General features: G+C 40.2%; 1 protein-coding gene across 2 annotated transcripts; it reads right to left on the reverse strand.

Annotated features, from left to right (window-relative positions):
* Nucleotides 1-2,310: 2,310 nt before the first annotated feature.
* Nucleotides 2,311-14,131, reverse strand: dgcr6 (DiGeorge syndrome critical region gene 6). Of its 2 annotated transcripts, none has more exons than XM_060843923.1 (6): nucleotides 13,909-14,131; nucleotides 11,483-11,662; nucleotides 8,365-8,513; nucleotides 6,231-6,331; nucleotides 5,588-5,728; nucleotides 2,311-3,411 (listed from the first exon to the last, which is right to left on the reverse strand). In XM_060843923.1, exons 2-6 carry the CDS (start codon nucleotides 11,605-11,607, stop codon nucleotides 3,334-3,336), a joined length of 594 nt encoding a protein of 197 aa, XP_060699906.1. In that variant the 5' UTR covers nucleotides 11,608-11,662; nucleotides 13,909-14,131; the 3' UTR covers nucleotides 2,311-3,333. The 2 variants fall into 2 exon arrangements, with proteins under 2 accessions (XP_060699906.1, XP_060699905.1); XM_060843922.1 differs by having other exon boundaries at nucleotides 8,353-8,513.
* Between the last annotated feature and the right edge of the window lie 1,836 nt (nucleotides 14,132-15,967).

The following is a 15,967-nucleotide window of genomic DNA, read 5'->3' on the forward strand; positions in this document are numbered from 1 at the left end:
TGAGAAGAGTGCTGCAATTTTATAGCAATTTGCAACTCCACGTTTTCCTGGTCACAAATTGCTAGGCTTTCCACACAAACACGCATCACAGCACTGCCGTGTGTGTGTCTCATCATTATTTTTCTGACAACTGTAAACTCTGAACAGTAAATTTATTTTCATGACCAATTACTTGAAGAGTCAAATAATTGCTCACCATAAACTGGAAGAACCAGTTGAACAGGAGAACTGTCAGCAAACTTCAATAAGGCATCAGATTGTAGATTCATGACTAGGGTGACAGCAGATGGAAGCAGGAGGTCACTACAAATTGATAGCAAACTGGTTACAGCAAATTAAAAGAATATTTGAGGGAGAAAGGAAGAGAGTTAGGTGAAGTAAGAAAGAGAAACTTTCTGTTCAGCAAAAACATCAGCAGCATTTCATTGGATTAAATGCCACGTTTGTGTTATGTTATGCAAATTTGCAGCATCTACCCACCCACCTACTTAATAACCACAGGCACTTCCATCTTGAAGCCATAGTATATTTTGATTCTTTGCTGTTGTTATGGGAACAGTTAATTAAGGATAGAGATTTCCTGATAAAACCTGGGATATGCACACAGATTGGCACGGAGCAAAAAACTTAAAGCTAAGCTTTCTGGGAAATCTTGGAGGTTATAAACAAGTTGACAGCTTCTTGTTATTGCAAGCATCGCGAGAAAGCAAGACAGATTGTTAAAATATTGGCATCATTGCCTGAACTTATTGACCTGTGGCAGCAGTTGATCTCAAGTTATTTTCCAAAGAACAGATTTACATTTGATCATTTTTGAGGCTTATATGGCTGTGGGAAGTGGAAGGGGCTAGGACATCATAGAGTGAGCAATACAGAGAGACACAGTTTTGATGTTAGTCAAGGGTTATTGTTCACTGGGCTAGCTAATTCATACCTCATAAAAACATCAGAAATATATTTTCTTCTGGTTGTGGTAATCCAAAGTAACAGTATATAATCCCTTACTATAATCTCTGACCTATGGCTCACTGGTGGTACTCCCTTCTTAGGAAGAGGAAGTTGGGTGCTGGTGCATCGCTTCAGTGACCAGAGCATAATTAGATCAATACTTCAATTGCATCATCAGAGGTGGTGCCTTTCAGATGAGATACTGGATAGAGACACCATGGATAATGATGACAACGAAGATTCTACAATAACGTACTCCAAGACCAAGAGATCTGTCAGCATTTAATTCTCAAGCAACCTTTAAATCCTCAGTCAATATTACACAAAGCAGCTTGTCCTTTGTCACGTGCACATTTGAAACTAGACTTGAAACATTCAGCTTCTTTATCTTAGCCCAAGATATCATGGCAGCAGCTCCTCAAGGTAGCATTCTCAACATCAACATCTTCAGCTTGTATCAATGAACTCCCCTCCAAAAAGATGATTGCACAAAATGTCCAGCAGCATTCTTGACTTCTCAGATGCTGATGCATGTATCTGTATGCAACAAGACCTGGACAACATTGAGGCTTGTGCTGCTAAGTAGCAAATAACATTTATGTCACACAAATGATGAGCACTGACCATCTCCAACTACAGGGTATGACCATTATCCCTCAACATTCACTGAATTCTGTCCCCACTAACCCAACAACTCAACATCCGAGGTGTTGAAAGAAATTGAACTGGGACCCACAGTATTTATTATGGCTGTGGTCAAGAGCCAGTCAGATTAGTAATACTACAGCAAGCAATTCACTTGACTCCATTTACCATGTACACCAGCTACAATAGCACAAGTCAAGAATATAATTGAATACTTCCTACATGGCTGAAGAGGAGTGCAGCTCCAACAACAAATTCAACATCTAGAACAAAAAGGAGAATGGGTGCACTGCAGATGCTGGAGATCAGAGTTGAGAGAGTGGTGCTGGAAAAGCATAGCAGGTGAGGCAGCATCCGAGGAACAGGAGAATCGATGTTTTGGGCATAAGCCATTCATCAGGAATGAGGCTTGTGGGCCAGGAGGCCAAGAGATAAATGAGAGGTGGGTAGGGTTGCAGGGTAGGGATGGTAGTATAGAAAGCGATAGGCCAGTGAAAGTATGGGAGAAGGTGAATTACAAAGTTAAAATTTGATGCATCAAATCATATTACCCAAATATTGTACCAATCTGGGTGATTATAGTATTTCTGTCCCCATTAACCATCTAAAAATTAATGATATCACAATCAACACAACCATTCCAGTTCTAAAATGTTAGACATTCATTAATATTGTGTATACTTACTGAACAAGCGATTAAAGACAGGAAAGTATAAGTGATTTTAAAAAATGTTTTATTCATCGAGAAAAAAGTGTTCAATTTATTGAAAACTTTGAGAATCATACAAATCAAAAACAAACCAAGTTAAAAATATATAACACTGATGAGCCAAAATGCTTTCCCAATTTAAACTGAACAAGTTAAATGAGTGTAGTAGCTGAATAAACAACCTTGGTAAGCTAGTCAGACTTGCCTGTAGGAATTTTATGCAATCGTCCCCACTATATTACAGGTCATTATCTAGATGTATAAATAGATTATTTCACATAGCATTGAGACACTTACTCCATTTCAAGTATATCAAGTTAATGCCAACTGAAAGCAAAAGATTCCCATCCGCTAAGTGTGTAACATTGATATCAATATTCAAGCTTTTTAAGCAAAGATCACAATTTCTCTGTGAATCCACCATAACAAAAATAAGCTACTGAAAGTGGAAACTGCAGCCTCTCACACATCAGCATTTCATTTTCTTGCATTTGCTTTCCTTTCGCAAGATTTTCTGCTTATACAACGTGCACAGTTCGGTTACACTAATTCACATGATTCCTTTATGTCAACTTGCGCAACAAAAATAAATTGCATAAAAGATGTTCTTTGATACCAGTATCAGTTTTACCACTCAGTCACATTCCAGGATAAACATGGTAATATTACAGGAAGCTCTGCAAGTAGATGGTACCAATTAAACAATTCACTTTCCAAAAACCCGAGTGTCAAAAGGTGAGCAGATTTAATTTGGAGCATTTGAACCAAAATAGAGGAGTACAACTGCAATGTGTTTTATATTCCTCTCCTTGTGCACATGTAATGTATAATGATTTGGCATCTGAATACAAGTTGAAATTTACAGACATCTTATCATATAACCAGAGTTAGAGTCAGGAGTTCCTGTATAAATAGCATTTAGCAAACCTTTAGTATCGATTGTTCTGGCTTGTCATTTCAAATCTAGGGGTTGCTGGATGTTTATTAGATGAGCTTGACCACTTTGGATTTAAATCCAATGACATACTACATCAGCAACTCCCCGATTCACATACTTTCTGCTGCATTTTTAAGATCAGTTCCAACAAATTCATCTGTAAGGTCAGTTCCTGTAAAATAGAGAAACAAAACCATTTAGAACTTGGACCACTAAAAGCTTTGCCACAATGTCCTGTCATTGATAATATGCCACAACTGGCAGAAACTTGCATTGCTGATTGTTTTGATCTCAAGGTGAGGCAAATTGGTGGACAAAAACAGCCAATACGATGCTTTAAAAAAAAATTGCAAAAATATAACTTACACTTGAAATTTGTTAATCTTGGGCTAGCTTGGCTAATTTCTGGTGAATTGTTCCAAACTTAATGATACATACTCCAGTGAGTCTCTGATTTGGGGAAAATGTTCTTCCTGCAGTTAGGAAGCAAAATTCTACATACCTTTAAAAATGTAATGCAACTTGTTTTGGTAGGAAGAATGAGGAGGTCACGTATTCTTTGAAAAGCAAGTCCCTAAATGGGGTAGAGGTAGGAGGGGGAGCAAGGGCACAGTTACACAAATCACTAAAGTAGTGAAAAGGTGAATAAGGCCATTAAGAAAAATAAAATCACTGTGGTTAATGTCCACAAAGACAATTGAAAATCAATTTAAAATTTGAATAGAAGCTCAGTTAGACTATGAATACACTGATCACTTCTGGTCCCTATATTTTTTTTTTAAAAAATGGCATTGAGGTGGCTCAAAGAAAGCCATGAGAACTGAGTGATGACTTCCCATGTAGATGATGTTGCGACACAGAGGGCTCTTTCCCTTCCAAAAACCAAAGAGTGAGGGATGGCCAGATACAGGTCAAAAATTATGACAGCAGAAGATGTTGAGGGTGGGATCAGATGCTGGGGTCGTAAGATAATAGTCAGTAAATATGGAAATCCTTTCCTATTACCTGTTTCAAATTGAAAGTAAAGTTAATATTGTACAAGTATCCCACTAAAACATTGGTTGTTGGGAGCCAATAAAAGCTACAAGCAGCTATTCAAACATTGGTCTGACTACAGTAGACAGCTCTCATGTAACATGAACCTGGATATTCATAGATACTTTCCACACCTTCATTCAGGGGATGCAGGCTTTGCTAGTCAGGTCTTGAGAAGGTGGTAGTGAGCTACTGCACAAGATCATAAGACATAGCAGCGGAAGTAAGGCCATTCGGCCCATCGAGTCCACTCCGCCATTCAATCATGGCTGATGTGCATCTCAACTCCACTTACCAGCGTTCTCCCCGTAGCCCTTAATTCCTCAAGACAACAAGAATCTATCAATCTCTGCCTTGAAGACAGTTAGCGTCCCGGCCTCCACTGCACTCCGTGGCAATGAATTCCACAGGCCCACCACCCTCTGGCTGAAGAAATGTCTCCGCATTTCTGTTCTGAACTGACCCCCTCTAATTCTAAGGCTGTGTCCATGGGTCCTAGTCTCATCGGATCAAGAATCCCCACAATGCTGTTAGGGAGGGAGTTCTTGGATTTTGATCCAATGACAGCCAATGATACACAGTGATATATTTCCAAGTCAGGATGGCGACTGGCTTGGAAGGGAATTCAGGTTCCCTTGTATCTGTTGCCCTTGCCTTTCTGGGTTATACAGGTCATGGGTTTGGATCTGACTCAGGGGAAGCAGACCAGCTAAGCTAGTTAGAGAGTCTCCCTCTACTTCCAAAGGTTTCTCAACAGTAAGAAGAAAGTGTCATCTACGGCATATTTTTCTCCTTTCCTAAGAGGGGAATGGGACCAATCATAACATCGATACTTTCAATCAGTTCAGCAGGGTAGACATTAAACCCAGAACCTTTCAGCCCAACCATTTACAGCATAGGATAAACTCACAGCCAACAGGAAAGCAGAGTAACAGTGGTAGTGTGGCTTTAAAAATTCACAAAGAACATGAATATGAATAGATTACATACATACACGAGCACATTTTATTGTACTATTGCTGACAGCAAGCGTATGGATAATCAGCTCTAGTAACATCAAGGTCCGGTAACAAGCTACTCAGCAAGAATGCTCTTTGACCTGTTTGAGAGTTGTCTTCTCACCTTGTGTTATCCAAATATACAAGTTAACAGTACAATATTGACAGACTTTGGAGAGCAACTCAGGCTTGGAAGTCCAGAAGTAAATGTTTTTTTTTACATAAAACCCATTAGCATTAAGTGTAATTGGTAAACAAAGAAAAGTGACCCAAAAAAATAAAGATTATACTAAACATCTTTGACAGGGGAGTCACCTGAGGGTTTGTAGTAATGTAGAATCCTGGAACACCAGCCTTCTCCAGGGTGTTTTGCTGGTCAATCACTTTCTGATCCAGCTCCAAGACTATCTTCTCATCCATCATCCTTTGCTCATCCTTAACTCTCTGCTCCAAAGCCTAGCAGGGAAAGAAAAAAAAAAAGTGTTTAGAGCTCAAGCCCGTTTGGGTTAAAAGACAGGAGAAAAAGGAAAAAAAAAGAAAAATCACTAGCTCGGTTCTAAATCTTACAGCAATGGCAATGGAATGCAATTGTTAAAAAATACAAAAACAATTAAGTATTTCAAATCCAAGCCTTTGTTCGTTTAACCTTACTAAGTTTTGAATGCAGGAAAAAAATCACGTTTGTCTATTCCCCTGATGTATTACAACAATCAGACTACCCGTCAGCACTAGCATAGGTCTGAAGTAAATTTCAGACTGAAGATAGCTCTCTCATCATGACGACTTGAAATCAATAAGTGACCAAATTTTAACAAGTGAAGCATATCCAATATAGTTCAACACTTCAGAATTAGCCTCTGAAAGTTAGCTCATCTTGTACAAAAACATTAGGCAAATCTAAAAAGCTTGGAGAAAGGATTAAAGCCATCGCAAAAGCAGGTTAACGCAAATCTTTTACCTCCAGTTCCCTTTGCTGTGCTGCACGGAGCACTGCCATGTTGTGGGTCTTGCAGCTCTGTAGTGCCTCCTTGTGTTTTTTCAGCAACTCCTGTTTAAGCGCTTTAAGAAAATTTATTTTGTGTTTTTTTCTTGGAAGGAAATTTCATCAAGAAATACAATATTTTGGCACAACTGCTCCCCCCCTCTCCCCTGCCAAAGGGACTGTGCTGGTTTCCTGATCAACTTGTAAACTATGAACCTTTCCTTATGAAAAGCAGTGTATCATCTGTTTTGATATCGAGTTCTATAATGGTTCTGTGAAATGTATTGCAATAAGAATATTTCACTCTGTAAAATGCATGTTACTAGAGCTTTAAATTTGTAATAAATAGCAGAGACGTATCTGTTAGAAATCATCATTTTCTCCCTGTTATAGGTTTTCTAAGTGAGTTGCTGCCAATCTGTTCACATTAGCTATTTACAAGGACCTCTTGCATGTGATGGCATTGTGCAATATCACTGAACTAGACCAGTAATCCAGAGGAGGAAAACTTCTTCAAGGCAGGTATCCTTGCAAGAGGATTCACAGTAGGGTTAAAATCAACGAGATAAAATCCAGAGATCCAGGCTAATGCCTTATGGATACATGTTCAAACTCATCATTTGGATTTAAATTCAGTTAAGTATCCTAGAATAATTCTGGTAACGTCTTTGGACTAGTAAACCAGAATACCTAACTAGTGCCCAGGGTTCAAATCCCACCAAGGCAAATAGTGAAATCAGAATCCAATAAATGGAACTGGAATTAAAAGACATCTTCATGGTGACCATGTAACCACTGTCAATGGTAGTAAAAACAGTAGTGACCTTTAGGAAGGAAATCTGCCATCTTTGTGTGGTTTGGCCTGCATGCGATTCCAGACCCACAGCTGGTTGGCTTTTAACTATGCAGAGACCCTTCTTCAGAACCATGACTGTCAAATCTGCTGAGTTTCTCCAGCAATTTCAGTTTCATTAAAAGATAATGGGCGGCACGGTGGCACAGTGGTTAGCACTGCTGCCTCACAGCGCCAGAGACCCGAGTTCAATTCCCGACTCAGGCGACTGACTGTGTGGAGTTTGCACATTCTCCCCGTGTCTGCGTGGGTTTCCTCCGGGTGCTCCGGTTTCCTCCCACAGTCCAAAGATGTGCGGGTCAGGTGAATTGGCCATGCTAAATTGCCCGTAGTGTTAGGTAAGGGGTAAATGTAGGGGTATGGGTGGGTTTCGCTTCGGCGGGTCGGTGTGGACTTGTTGGGCCGAAGGGCCTGTTTCCACACTGTAAGTCTAATCTAATCTAAATCATTGTTGGTCATGAAAATCTATATCTGGTTCACTAGTGTTCTTAAGAGAAGGAAATCTGTTCTTAGCTCACCTGACTTACCTGCAAATTCTCAAAATGTGCCATGAAGTGACCTAGCCAGCTACATATTTCAGGGGCAACAAAAAGAAGCTCATTTTAGTCCTATGATACAGAATATGTTAAAATAAACAAATAGTAATGCTAATAGTTCACTGGGTTTTTTTGTGGTGCAGTAGGTAGTGTCTCTGCCTTTGAAAGAGAGCATCTTGGCTCAAATTTCACTGCAGGGTTTGACAGTAAAGGATGGTTATAAGGCTCGAGGCTATAAGGAGTGCTAAAACACACGTTGTCACAGCAACTAAAACACCTCAAGGAACTGGTTGGCTAAGTTGGCTATGCTGTCAGCATGGGAAAGGTCAGTGCCAACTACATAGCATTCATTCTCCAGCTGTGGAGGATTTGGGATCTGTTTCTTCACGCTACACATTGTTGTTGCCTGAAGGCTGGGCTGACCTACAGGCCAACTGAAGATAAATATTGGTTCCTGCACCCCAATGCAGAAGTAGTAAACAGTAAAACCTGCTCAGAAAATAACATATACTGGTGAATTCAAAATGCAGAACCACCACATTCAATTACTTTTTTTTGAAAATCTGTTTTCTTTCCCCGGGTAGTCATTTCTGCCAAAAATATTTATTGTCTTTCATCAGAATCATTTGAGAGAAAATGTAAATTCCTCCTCCCCTTTTCATCTGTTAAAAGTTCAATTTTCTATCTGGGACATCCACAAGCATGCTACCTCTGTGCTCACTGTGCAGTTTTAGACGCTGGTTGTAGAGATTTTTCTCAGTCAGGTGCTGAATCTCGAGCAAACCCTGTACAATCTCAAAGACAGTGCCATCAATCAAAGCCAAGGCCAGATTACTTAATGTATCGTAGGATAATCGCTGCTGGCATGAGCTAAAAATAGAAAGAAAAAAGCGAAACATTTAAACACAGTCAGGATGCATGGGGGAAAAGAAAACAAAGAACACTTCAGGCAAACTTTGCATCCTAGCTTACAAAAGTACAGATAAAAGAGACTTAAAATGGTTAAAACCATGAGTCAACCAGACAGTTAATGGAATGATCTTTAAAACACTTCGTGGAAACAGATTAAATGGACAAATTGGTGGTAACATGAGACAGTAGGAGACAATAATACATGTATTAAAAATAAGTGTGAATTTTCTTCTCATTATCATTGCTCTATCCTTTTTCAATACTACTCACCTGTAAATCCCTATAGTATGGAAATAGGTCATTTGGCTCATCCAGTCAACACTGACCCCCCTCCCCAACAAAGACCATCCCATCCAGACCCATCCCAGTACCTTATCCCTGTCACCCTGCATTCCCCATGGCTAATTCACCTAGCCTGCACATCTCTGGACACCATGGGCATAACCAACCCACTTAACTTGCACATCTTTGAATTAAGAGTGGAAATTGGAATACTCAGAGGAAATCCATACAGAAGCAGGCAGAATGTGTCAAGCTTGCACAAATCAATCAGTTGCCCATAGAACCCAGATGCTGTGAGGCAGCAGTGACAGCCACTAGCCCCTATTGACGGTGGTTGCCCTGGAAGGGGAATTAAAAAAGGAGACTAGCTGCTGCTGCCATCAAATGGCAAATCAAAAAACAATACCCAATTGTTTTTCATAGAGAGCCACAATGAAAAAATTTCAAAAAAGCAAACATATTGTTTTTCTACAAAACATTTCAGACTGTGGTGCCCAAAGTTCAAACAAGACTTCAAGCGGGATAACAGTCGCCACTTGCTCCTAAGGGATTATCTGGGCACAGAAAATGCTGCAGAATATAGACAGGCAACCAGAGTAATCACCACAACAGCTTACACCCTAGCAGTTGGCAGCCACTTTGGTTGGGCCCAGAGCAGATTCGACAGGCATCTCTAGCCCTGCCTAAAGTCCTATACTGAAAGGTAGGAGACTGGAGTGCAGCCATTTGAAACATATATCCCTCTTTAATGAAACAAAGGTTCAGAGCTGGACCATGGACAGATGCAAACTACAAAAGTTACAGGCAGCTTGGAGTTAGTGAAGTTACTTCAACTCTTTTCGACCGAATTGTCCTATGCAATACTTCCACTAGAAGTGCAGTGGATGCTTCCAGCAATTGATCATCAGCCACATCTCATTATTGGATTCAATATCAGAGAGTGGAGAATGCAGTTTTACTCAGGGAAACCAAATTAGATTTGATTTTTAGATACATCAATCACCTATTTCAAACCAGAAAAGCTACTAGATTTCCAATAATGCACAATTAAGATAGGAAGGTCGCAGAAGCATTGGAAAAGGTGCAGAGGAGATTTACCCGGATATTGCCAGGTATGGAGGGAAGGTCTTATGAGGAAAGGCTGAGGGGACTGGAGGTTATCATTAGAGACAAGGTTGAAAGGTGACTTAATAGAGACATACAAGATGATCAGAGGATTGGATAGTGTGGATAGTGACAGCCTTTTTCCTTGGATGGTGATGCCTAGCATGAGGGGACAACTTTAAATTGAGGGGTGATAGATATAGGAGAAATGTCAGAGGTAGGTTCTTTACTCAGAGTAATAAGGCCATGAATGATAATAGAATAGTAGAGGTTAGATGGGCTTCAAATGGATTTCACAAGTCAGGTGCAGCACTGAGGGCTGAAAGGCCTGTACTGCGCTGCAATGTTCTTTGAGAACAAAAATTCGCATCCTTCAATGATTCATGTATTGTGCTCACGAGATGGTGAGGATATAGAAGCAAACATATAGAAGTAGTAACTTCCCTGTTGTCTACATGCAGTAAGAAATGGAAAGATTTGATTACTGAACAGATTCTTTTTTAAAAAAGAAATTGCTAAAGGGATATTTTTTGTTGAACTGATCCAAGGTTGTGCTTTGCTAGTTGGAAGCAGCTTTTATTGCCCATTTCTACTGGTCATTACATGTGCTTTCAAATTAGTGACCACTAAGTCTTACTTTTAAAATGAACTGCATGATGGGACAAGAGATGATATTTATCAACAATTAAGGATATGAGACAGGATTCAAAAATACAGAGCTGGAGACTTCCAAATAGAGTTTGGACATTCAAAAAATCAGAGCCTTTAAAACCTTTGCACAACCTCATGTCTCAAAATGTTTTTTTTTAAAAATGTTAAATTCATAGGATATGGTCTTTGCTGGTTGGGCCAATAGTTAATGCCCATCCCTAATTGCCCTTGAAGGTGGTAGCAAGTTGCACTCTTAAGTCACTGCAGACTATTTGGTGCTGTGCATATACCCACAATATTTTAGTCAATGAAGGGCACTTGATAAGGCAAATATTTTGTGCACAGCAAAATCCCAGAAACCACAATGTAATATTGGCCAGACAATTTGTTGCAATGTTGACTGGAGGATAAAATATTGGCTTGTACACTGGGATAATTCCCTTGTTGATCTTAAAAATAATGCCAGTGATTTTTTTGTCCACCTAAAAAGGACAGACAAGGCATTGGTTTAACAGCTCATCTGAAATATTGCATCTCTAACAAAGCAGTGCCCTCTTATTGCTATACTGATGCTTCAAATTTGACTTACACATTGAGGTCTTAGAGCACAAAATTTAAAATGTAAATAAACAATTACCAATTCTATGTTTTACTGGCCATTTTAAATGGAAGCAGCTGAAGTGTGTAAATCACATAAAAAATACAGATTAAAGGGATGAGGATTTAAACTTATTATACATGTTTATTAATCAGATTTTCGAATATCGGTAGACTAGCCTAAAAAGAGAATCACAGCATTCAAGTCCCACCTGCTCCAGAGGTGAGTCATAGCATTTCAGAACAGGTTGATCAAACATATCTAGAAATGTTTCAATTCACTGAGTTGCTACCTTGATAGGTCTTTGACCAGGCTCTGCAGCTGAGAGAGAAGATGATAATGCTGTTCCTGCTGCTTAGCAATATCTGCTGACTCTTTATATACTTCTACAGTTTTGTTCATCTTCAGATGTTTCATGAGGAAATCATCCCAGCAGTAAGATACTAGTTTCTTTCAAATAGGAATACCATTCCTAAAACAGAGATATAGAAATAATTTCTAGTGTTGTCAAGAGCACATGGTCAAAGACTTCATTGTTAATTTTTACAAGAATAGATTTTTCTCTTTTTTAATTTAACATATTTGACAACTACATATTTGCACTCTTATTGCATGTAGAAGTGAATTGCCTTACTAATCCTTCTATGGCCCAAAAATTGTAATGCAGAGACCAAAGGAGAATATACTTTTAGTTCAAAACACCCGGTTTTCTATCCGCACCACCTCCTACCTTAACTAAATTACCAAGTTAACTATCACATCACCATTTAAGCCACATGCCACCCATACAATGAAAATTATTAGCTGTTCCCCTTGTCACTCACTTCTGAAACTGCAAACTAAAGTTCACATTGAAAGAGAGAACAACTGTACTTCACATCAGGGCAGCATTCAATCAGAAACAATAATGAGTTCAAGCAAAATTGAAGGAGATAGACCAAAGAGGGAAAATCACTCCAAGGCTGGAGTTACACCAGACACATGGGTAAATAACAAATCAAAAAATCTGACATCATAGTGAGGGATTGGTTCTTCATTACTTGAAACTTCAGTAGAGATGTTTTATTGGCTGTAATATTAAGTTTGGTTGCAAAATGGAAATGTAATTCTTTTCACCATTTGCCAGATGAGACTTGAATTCCTATGGGCCTGACAATTTATTATAAAAATTGCATCATGTGTACATGCTGGCCATTACAGTACTCAAAATCTAAGCAAGGTGCATAAACTGCAACTCCTCTACAATGCAAATGGATCAGACGCAGAAGCAAAGTTAGGCCACTCAGCCCATTAAAAGCAGACTCTGAGATCATGACTAATCCTCAACTTCACTTACACCACAACTCAATTCCTTTACTAATGGTAGCAAGTTGTGAGAAGATTTGTAGCTCAGGTTGAGGTTCTGGATGTAAGTTTGATTGGACCACCAGCACTTCATCCGGAGGCTCACTGATGACGTTACCTAGTATGGTGACGAAACATCTGAATCCAAACCTCAGCAAGCAAACCTACATCTAGATCCTTTACCAATTTAAAAAAAAAGTCAGTCTTGAATATGCTTCACAAGTCAGCCTCAAAAGCCCTCAGCAGGAAAGAATATCACAATCCTCAAGAAATTCCTCCTCAGGCCTCTCCTAACTAGGCAACCCCTTACCCATTTGGTTCTAAACTCTCCCACAAGGAGAGCTGAAAATGTGTTGCTGGAAAAGCGCAGGAGGTCAGGCAGCATCCAAGGAGCAGGAGAATCGACGTTTCGGGCATGAGCCTGAAGAAGGGCTCATGCACGAAATATTGATTCTCCTGCTCCTTGGATGCTGCCCGACCTGCTGCGCTTGTTAAGCAACACATTTTCAGCTCTGATATCCAGCATCTGCAGTCCTCACTTTCTCCTCTCCCACAAGGGGAAACAATCTTTCCATATCTACCCTGTCAAGTCACTTAAGAATTCTGCACGTTTCAATAGGTCACCTCAAATTCCAATGGGTACAGGTCCAACCCTACACAGTCTTGTTTCGAGACTCATTACAGTGCACAAACTAGCTGTCCTTATCCTGACATCACGCCAGCAAATCCACTTCAGAAAGAGAGTTATGGAGTACTTCGGGATATCCCAATATTGTGAAAGGCACTATATAAACAAAAGTTCTTTCACTTGATAAACCATTACTTACAACTGGCACAGGCAAGGCAAGCTGTATCACCAATAGCCTTCACATGATCTATAGTCTGGAATTCTTAAAAACTGAGGAACTGGATTTACCCAATACATTAGTAAACAATAAATACTTTGGATTTAGGGTTACCACTCTGGTTACATGCAGTCCTGGGATTTAACCCACTCAAAATGATTCTCTCTCTATCTCAGGACCATGTGACAATAACAAAATCACATCAGGACCTGCTACCACCCCTAGCCAGTCAAACAGCCTTATTTCCTACTCCACCACTAATACTTTAAATTTATAGTGTTTAAAAGAGCATTTTGAAAAGGCCACGGTTCCTGTTTTCTCTATTAGCAGCGTTTACAATATGAAGCAGAACGGGAGGAGACAACAGAGCAATCCAGGAGGGTTAGCAACAGATTCCTGATTAAAATGACTCTGCTCAATACTAGTACAAGTCACACAATGCAAACTAAATCAAAATTAAAAACATGTCACCATCCCGCACCCAGACTCAATCCTTAAATAATACAGCAACATAAAGACGGAGTTATACCACAAAGTGAATACTTTCCGCTTTCACACAAAGGAGAACATCGCTCAACAGAAGTCACATTGATTGTGTCAAAGTCAGAATTTGTTTTTGGTTTGAAAACCCGCAGCTAATCGATATACGCCAGAGATATTTGGAAGGACACCCTGTGTCGGGCCGCAATCCTAACGGATTTAACCGTCTGTCTCTCCCCTCGCCTCGCTACTTCCGCCATCTTGGGTGTGGCGTCTCCGCCAGGCTTTTCACCGCGTCCCCCAACTTCCGCCATTTTGAGTGTGGCGCCTCCGCCGGGCTTTTCACCGCGTCCGCCATCTTGAGTGTGGCGCCTCTGCAAAGCTTTCACACCGCGTCTTTCAACTTCCGCCATTTTCGGTGTGGCGCCTCCGCTGGACTTTCACAGCGCGTCTTTCAAAGTCTACCATCTTGAGAGTGGCGCGATCACGTGATGTTAGCCTGAGGAGGCCCCCAATGGTTCATGTGGGAAGATGGATCTAAATTGAAGGGAAAGGGGAGGGTGAGGGAATAACCTGGAGATGAAGAAAGTTTATTTTTTCAGAGACTGCGGGCCGTGAAAGGGAGTTTTCATATAGAGTTGGCTGAGTTGCAGTTATTATTAATGAACCTACTCAGATATGTTATTGCATAACTACCATTGCATCACAAGAATCCATTGGTTGAGGTGAATTTTTGCTCTAAAGGATATAAGTAAAGGGTATAATTGTAAAGGCAATGTCTGGGGTTATTTATAGGCACAAGAATAGGCCATTCAGCCCATTGATCCTGCCCCTCCATTCAATATGATGACGGCTGAACAAACACTTCAATCCCTTTAAACCCATTCCATAATTCTGAATGTCACTAGTAATCAGAAATCTGTCAACCTCAAACATCCTCAAAACACTGAGCTTCCACCGTCTTGTGTACTATCAAATTCCAAAGGTTCACAACTCTCTGAGTAAAATTATTTCGGTCCTTAGTGGCATCTCCCTTATTTTAAAATTATGCTCCCTGGTTCTACGCTCTCCAAAAACTGCACAACTCATTGAAAGTGACAGGACAGATTGAGAAGGTGTTTCATATTCCATACGGTGCTTTCTCAATAGAGGCATTGAAAAGCAACGGAGCTGGGTTAAAATTGTAGAAAATACTGCTCTCAGCTGGAGTATTGTATCCATGTCTGGACACCATACTTTAGGAAAGATATAAAGACAGTGAGAGTGCAGTAAAGGTTCCTTCAGTCACATAGATTGGAAAAGTTGGGACTTTCTTTTAGAGAAGGTTCAAGGGAGATTTTATAAAGCTACTCAAAGACATGAGCATTTGGCAGTTTAGTTAGGGACAAAATCCCATTGATAGTAGGATTAAGGACAAGAGGGTACAATCTGGAATGAGCTGCATGGTGGAAGCTGGCTCAATCGATATTCAAGTGGGAATTAGATTATTATCTGAAAAGAATGCAGCACTTTGGAGAAAGTTCCTCAGATGTGATGATTTGATGGCCTCCTGTGCTGAAACCATTCTATGGTGCTGAAACAGTAGGCTGGATGGGTGAGGGCCGAGCATCAAGTTTAAGCTGCAATTAGTTTTACTGAGCAAGTGCAAATCCCCAGAAGCAAAGCAATCCCTTCCACATTTGTAAGGTTTAAGATGATTAGTCCACTTTGTTTCTGGAGGAAACATTTCTCACTAATGAGCAGGATTGCTTGCTTCTGTTGTAAGTGCAACCTTTACCTGGAGGTTGGCTACTCTCCACCCCCGAGGCTCCTGATGAAGGGCTTTGGCCCAAAACGTCGATTTTCCTACATCTTGGATGCTGCCAGACCTGCTGTCCTTTTCCAGCACTACTCTAATCTTGACTCTAGTCTCCAGCATCTGCAGTACCCACTTTCACCATGTCAGGGCCCTTGTTTGCCCTAACCTTGTTTAGTAAAGATCACACTGATTGTGACTGAGGCTGAACAGCCTACTGTTGTTTTTATGTGAGTTGGAGGATAGCAGCGGTTGAGGGTACTGTACAATGCAAGCTGTTCTGTTGCACCTGATTTATTCTACCATTTGTAAA

This window comes from Hemiscyllium ocellatum, chromosome 24, assembly GCF_020745735.1.
Source record: "Hemiscyllium ocellatum isolate sHemOce1 chromosome 24, sHemOce1.pat.X.cur, whole genome shotgun sequence".
Taxonomy (NCBI): Eukaryota; Metazoa; Chordata; class Chondrichthyes; order Orectolobiformes; family Hemiscylliidae; genus Hemiscyllium; species Hemiscyllium ocellatum.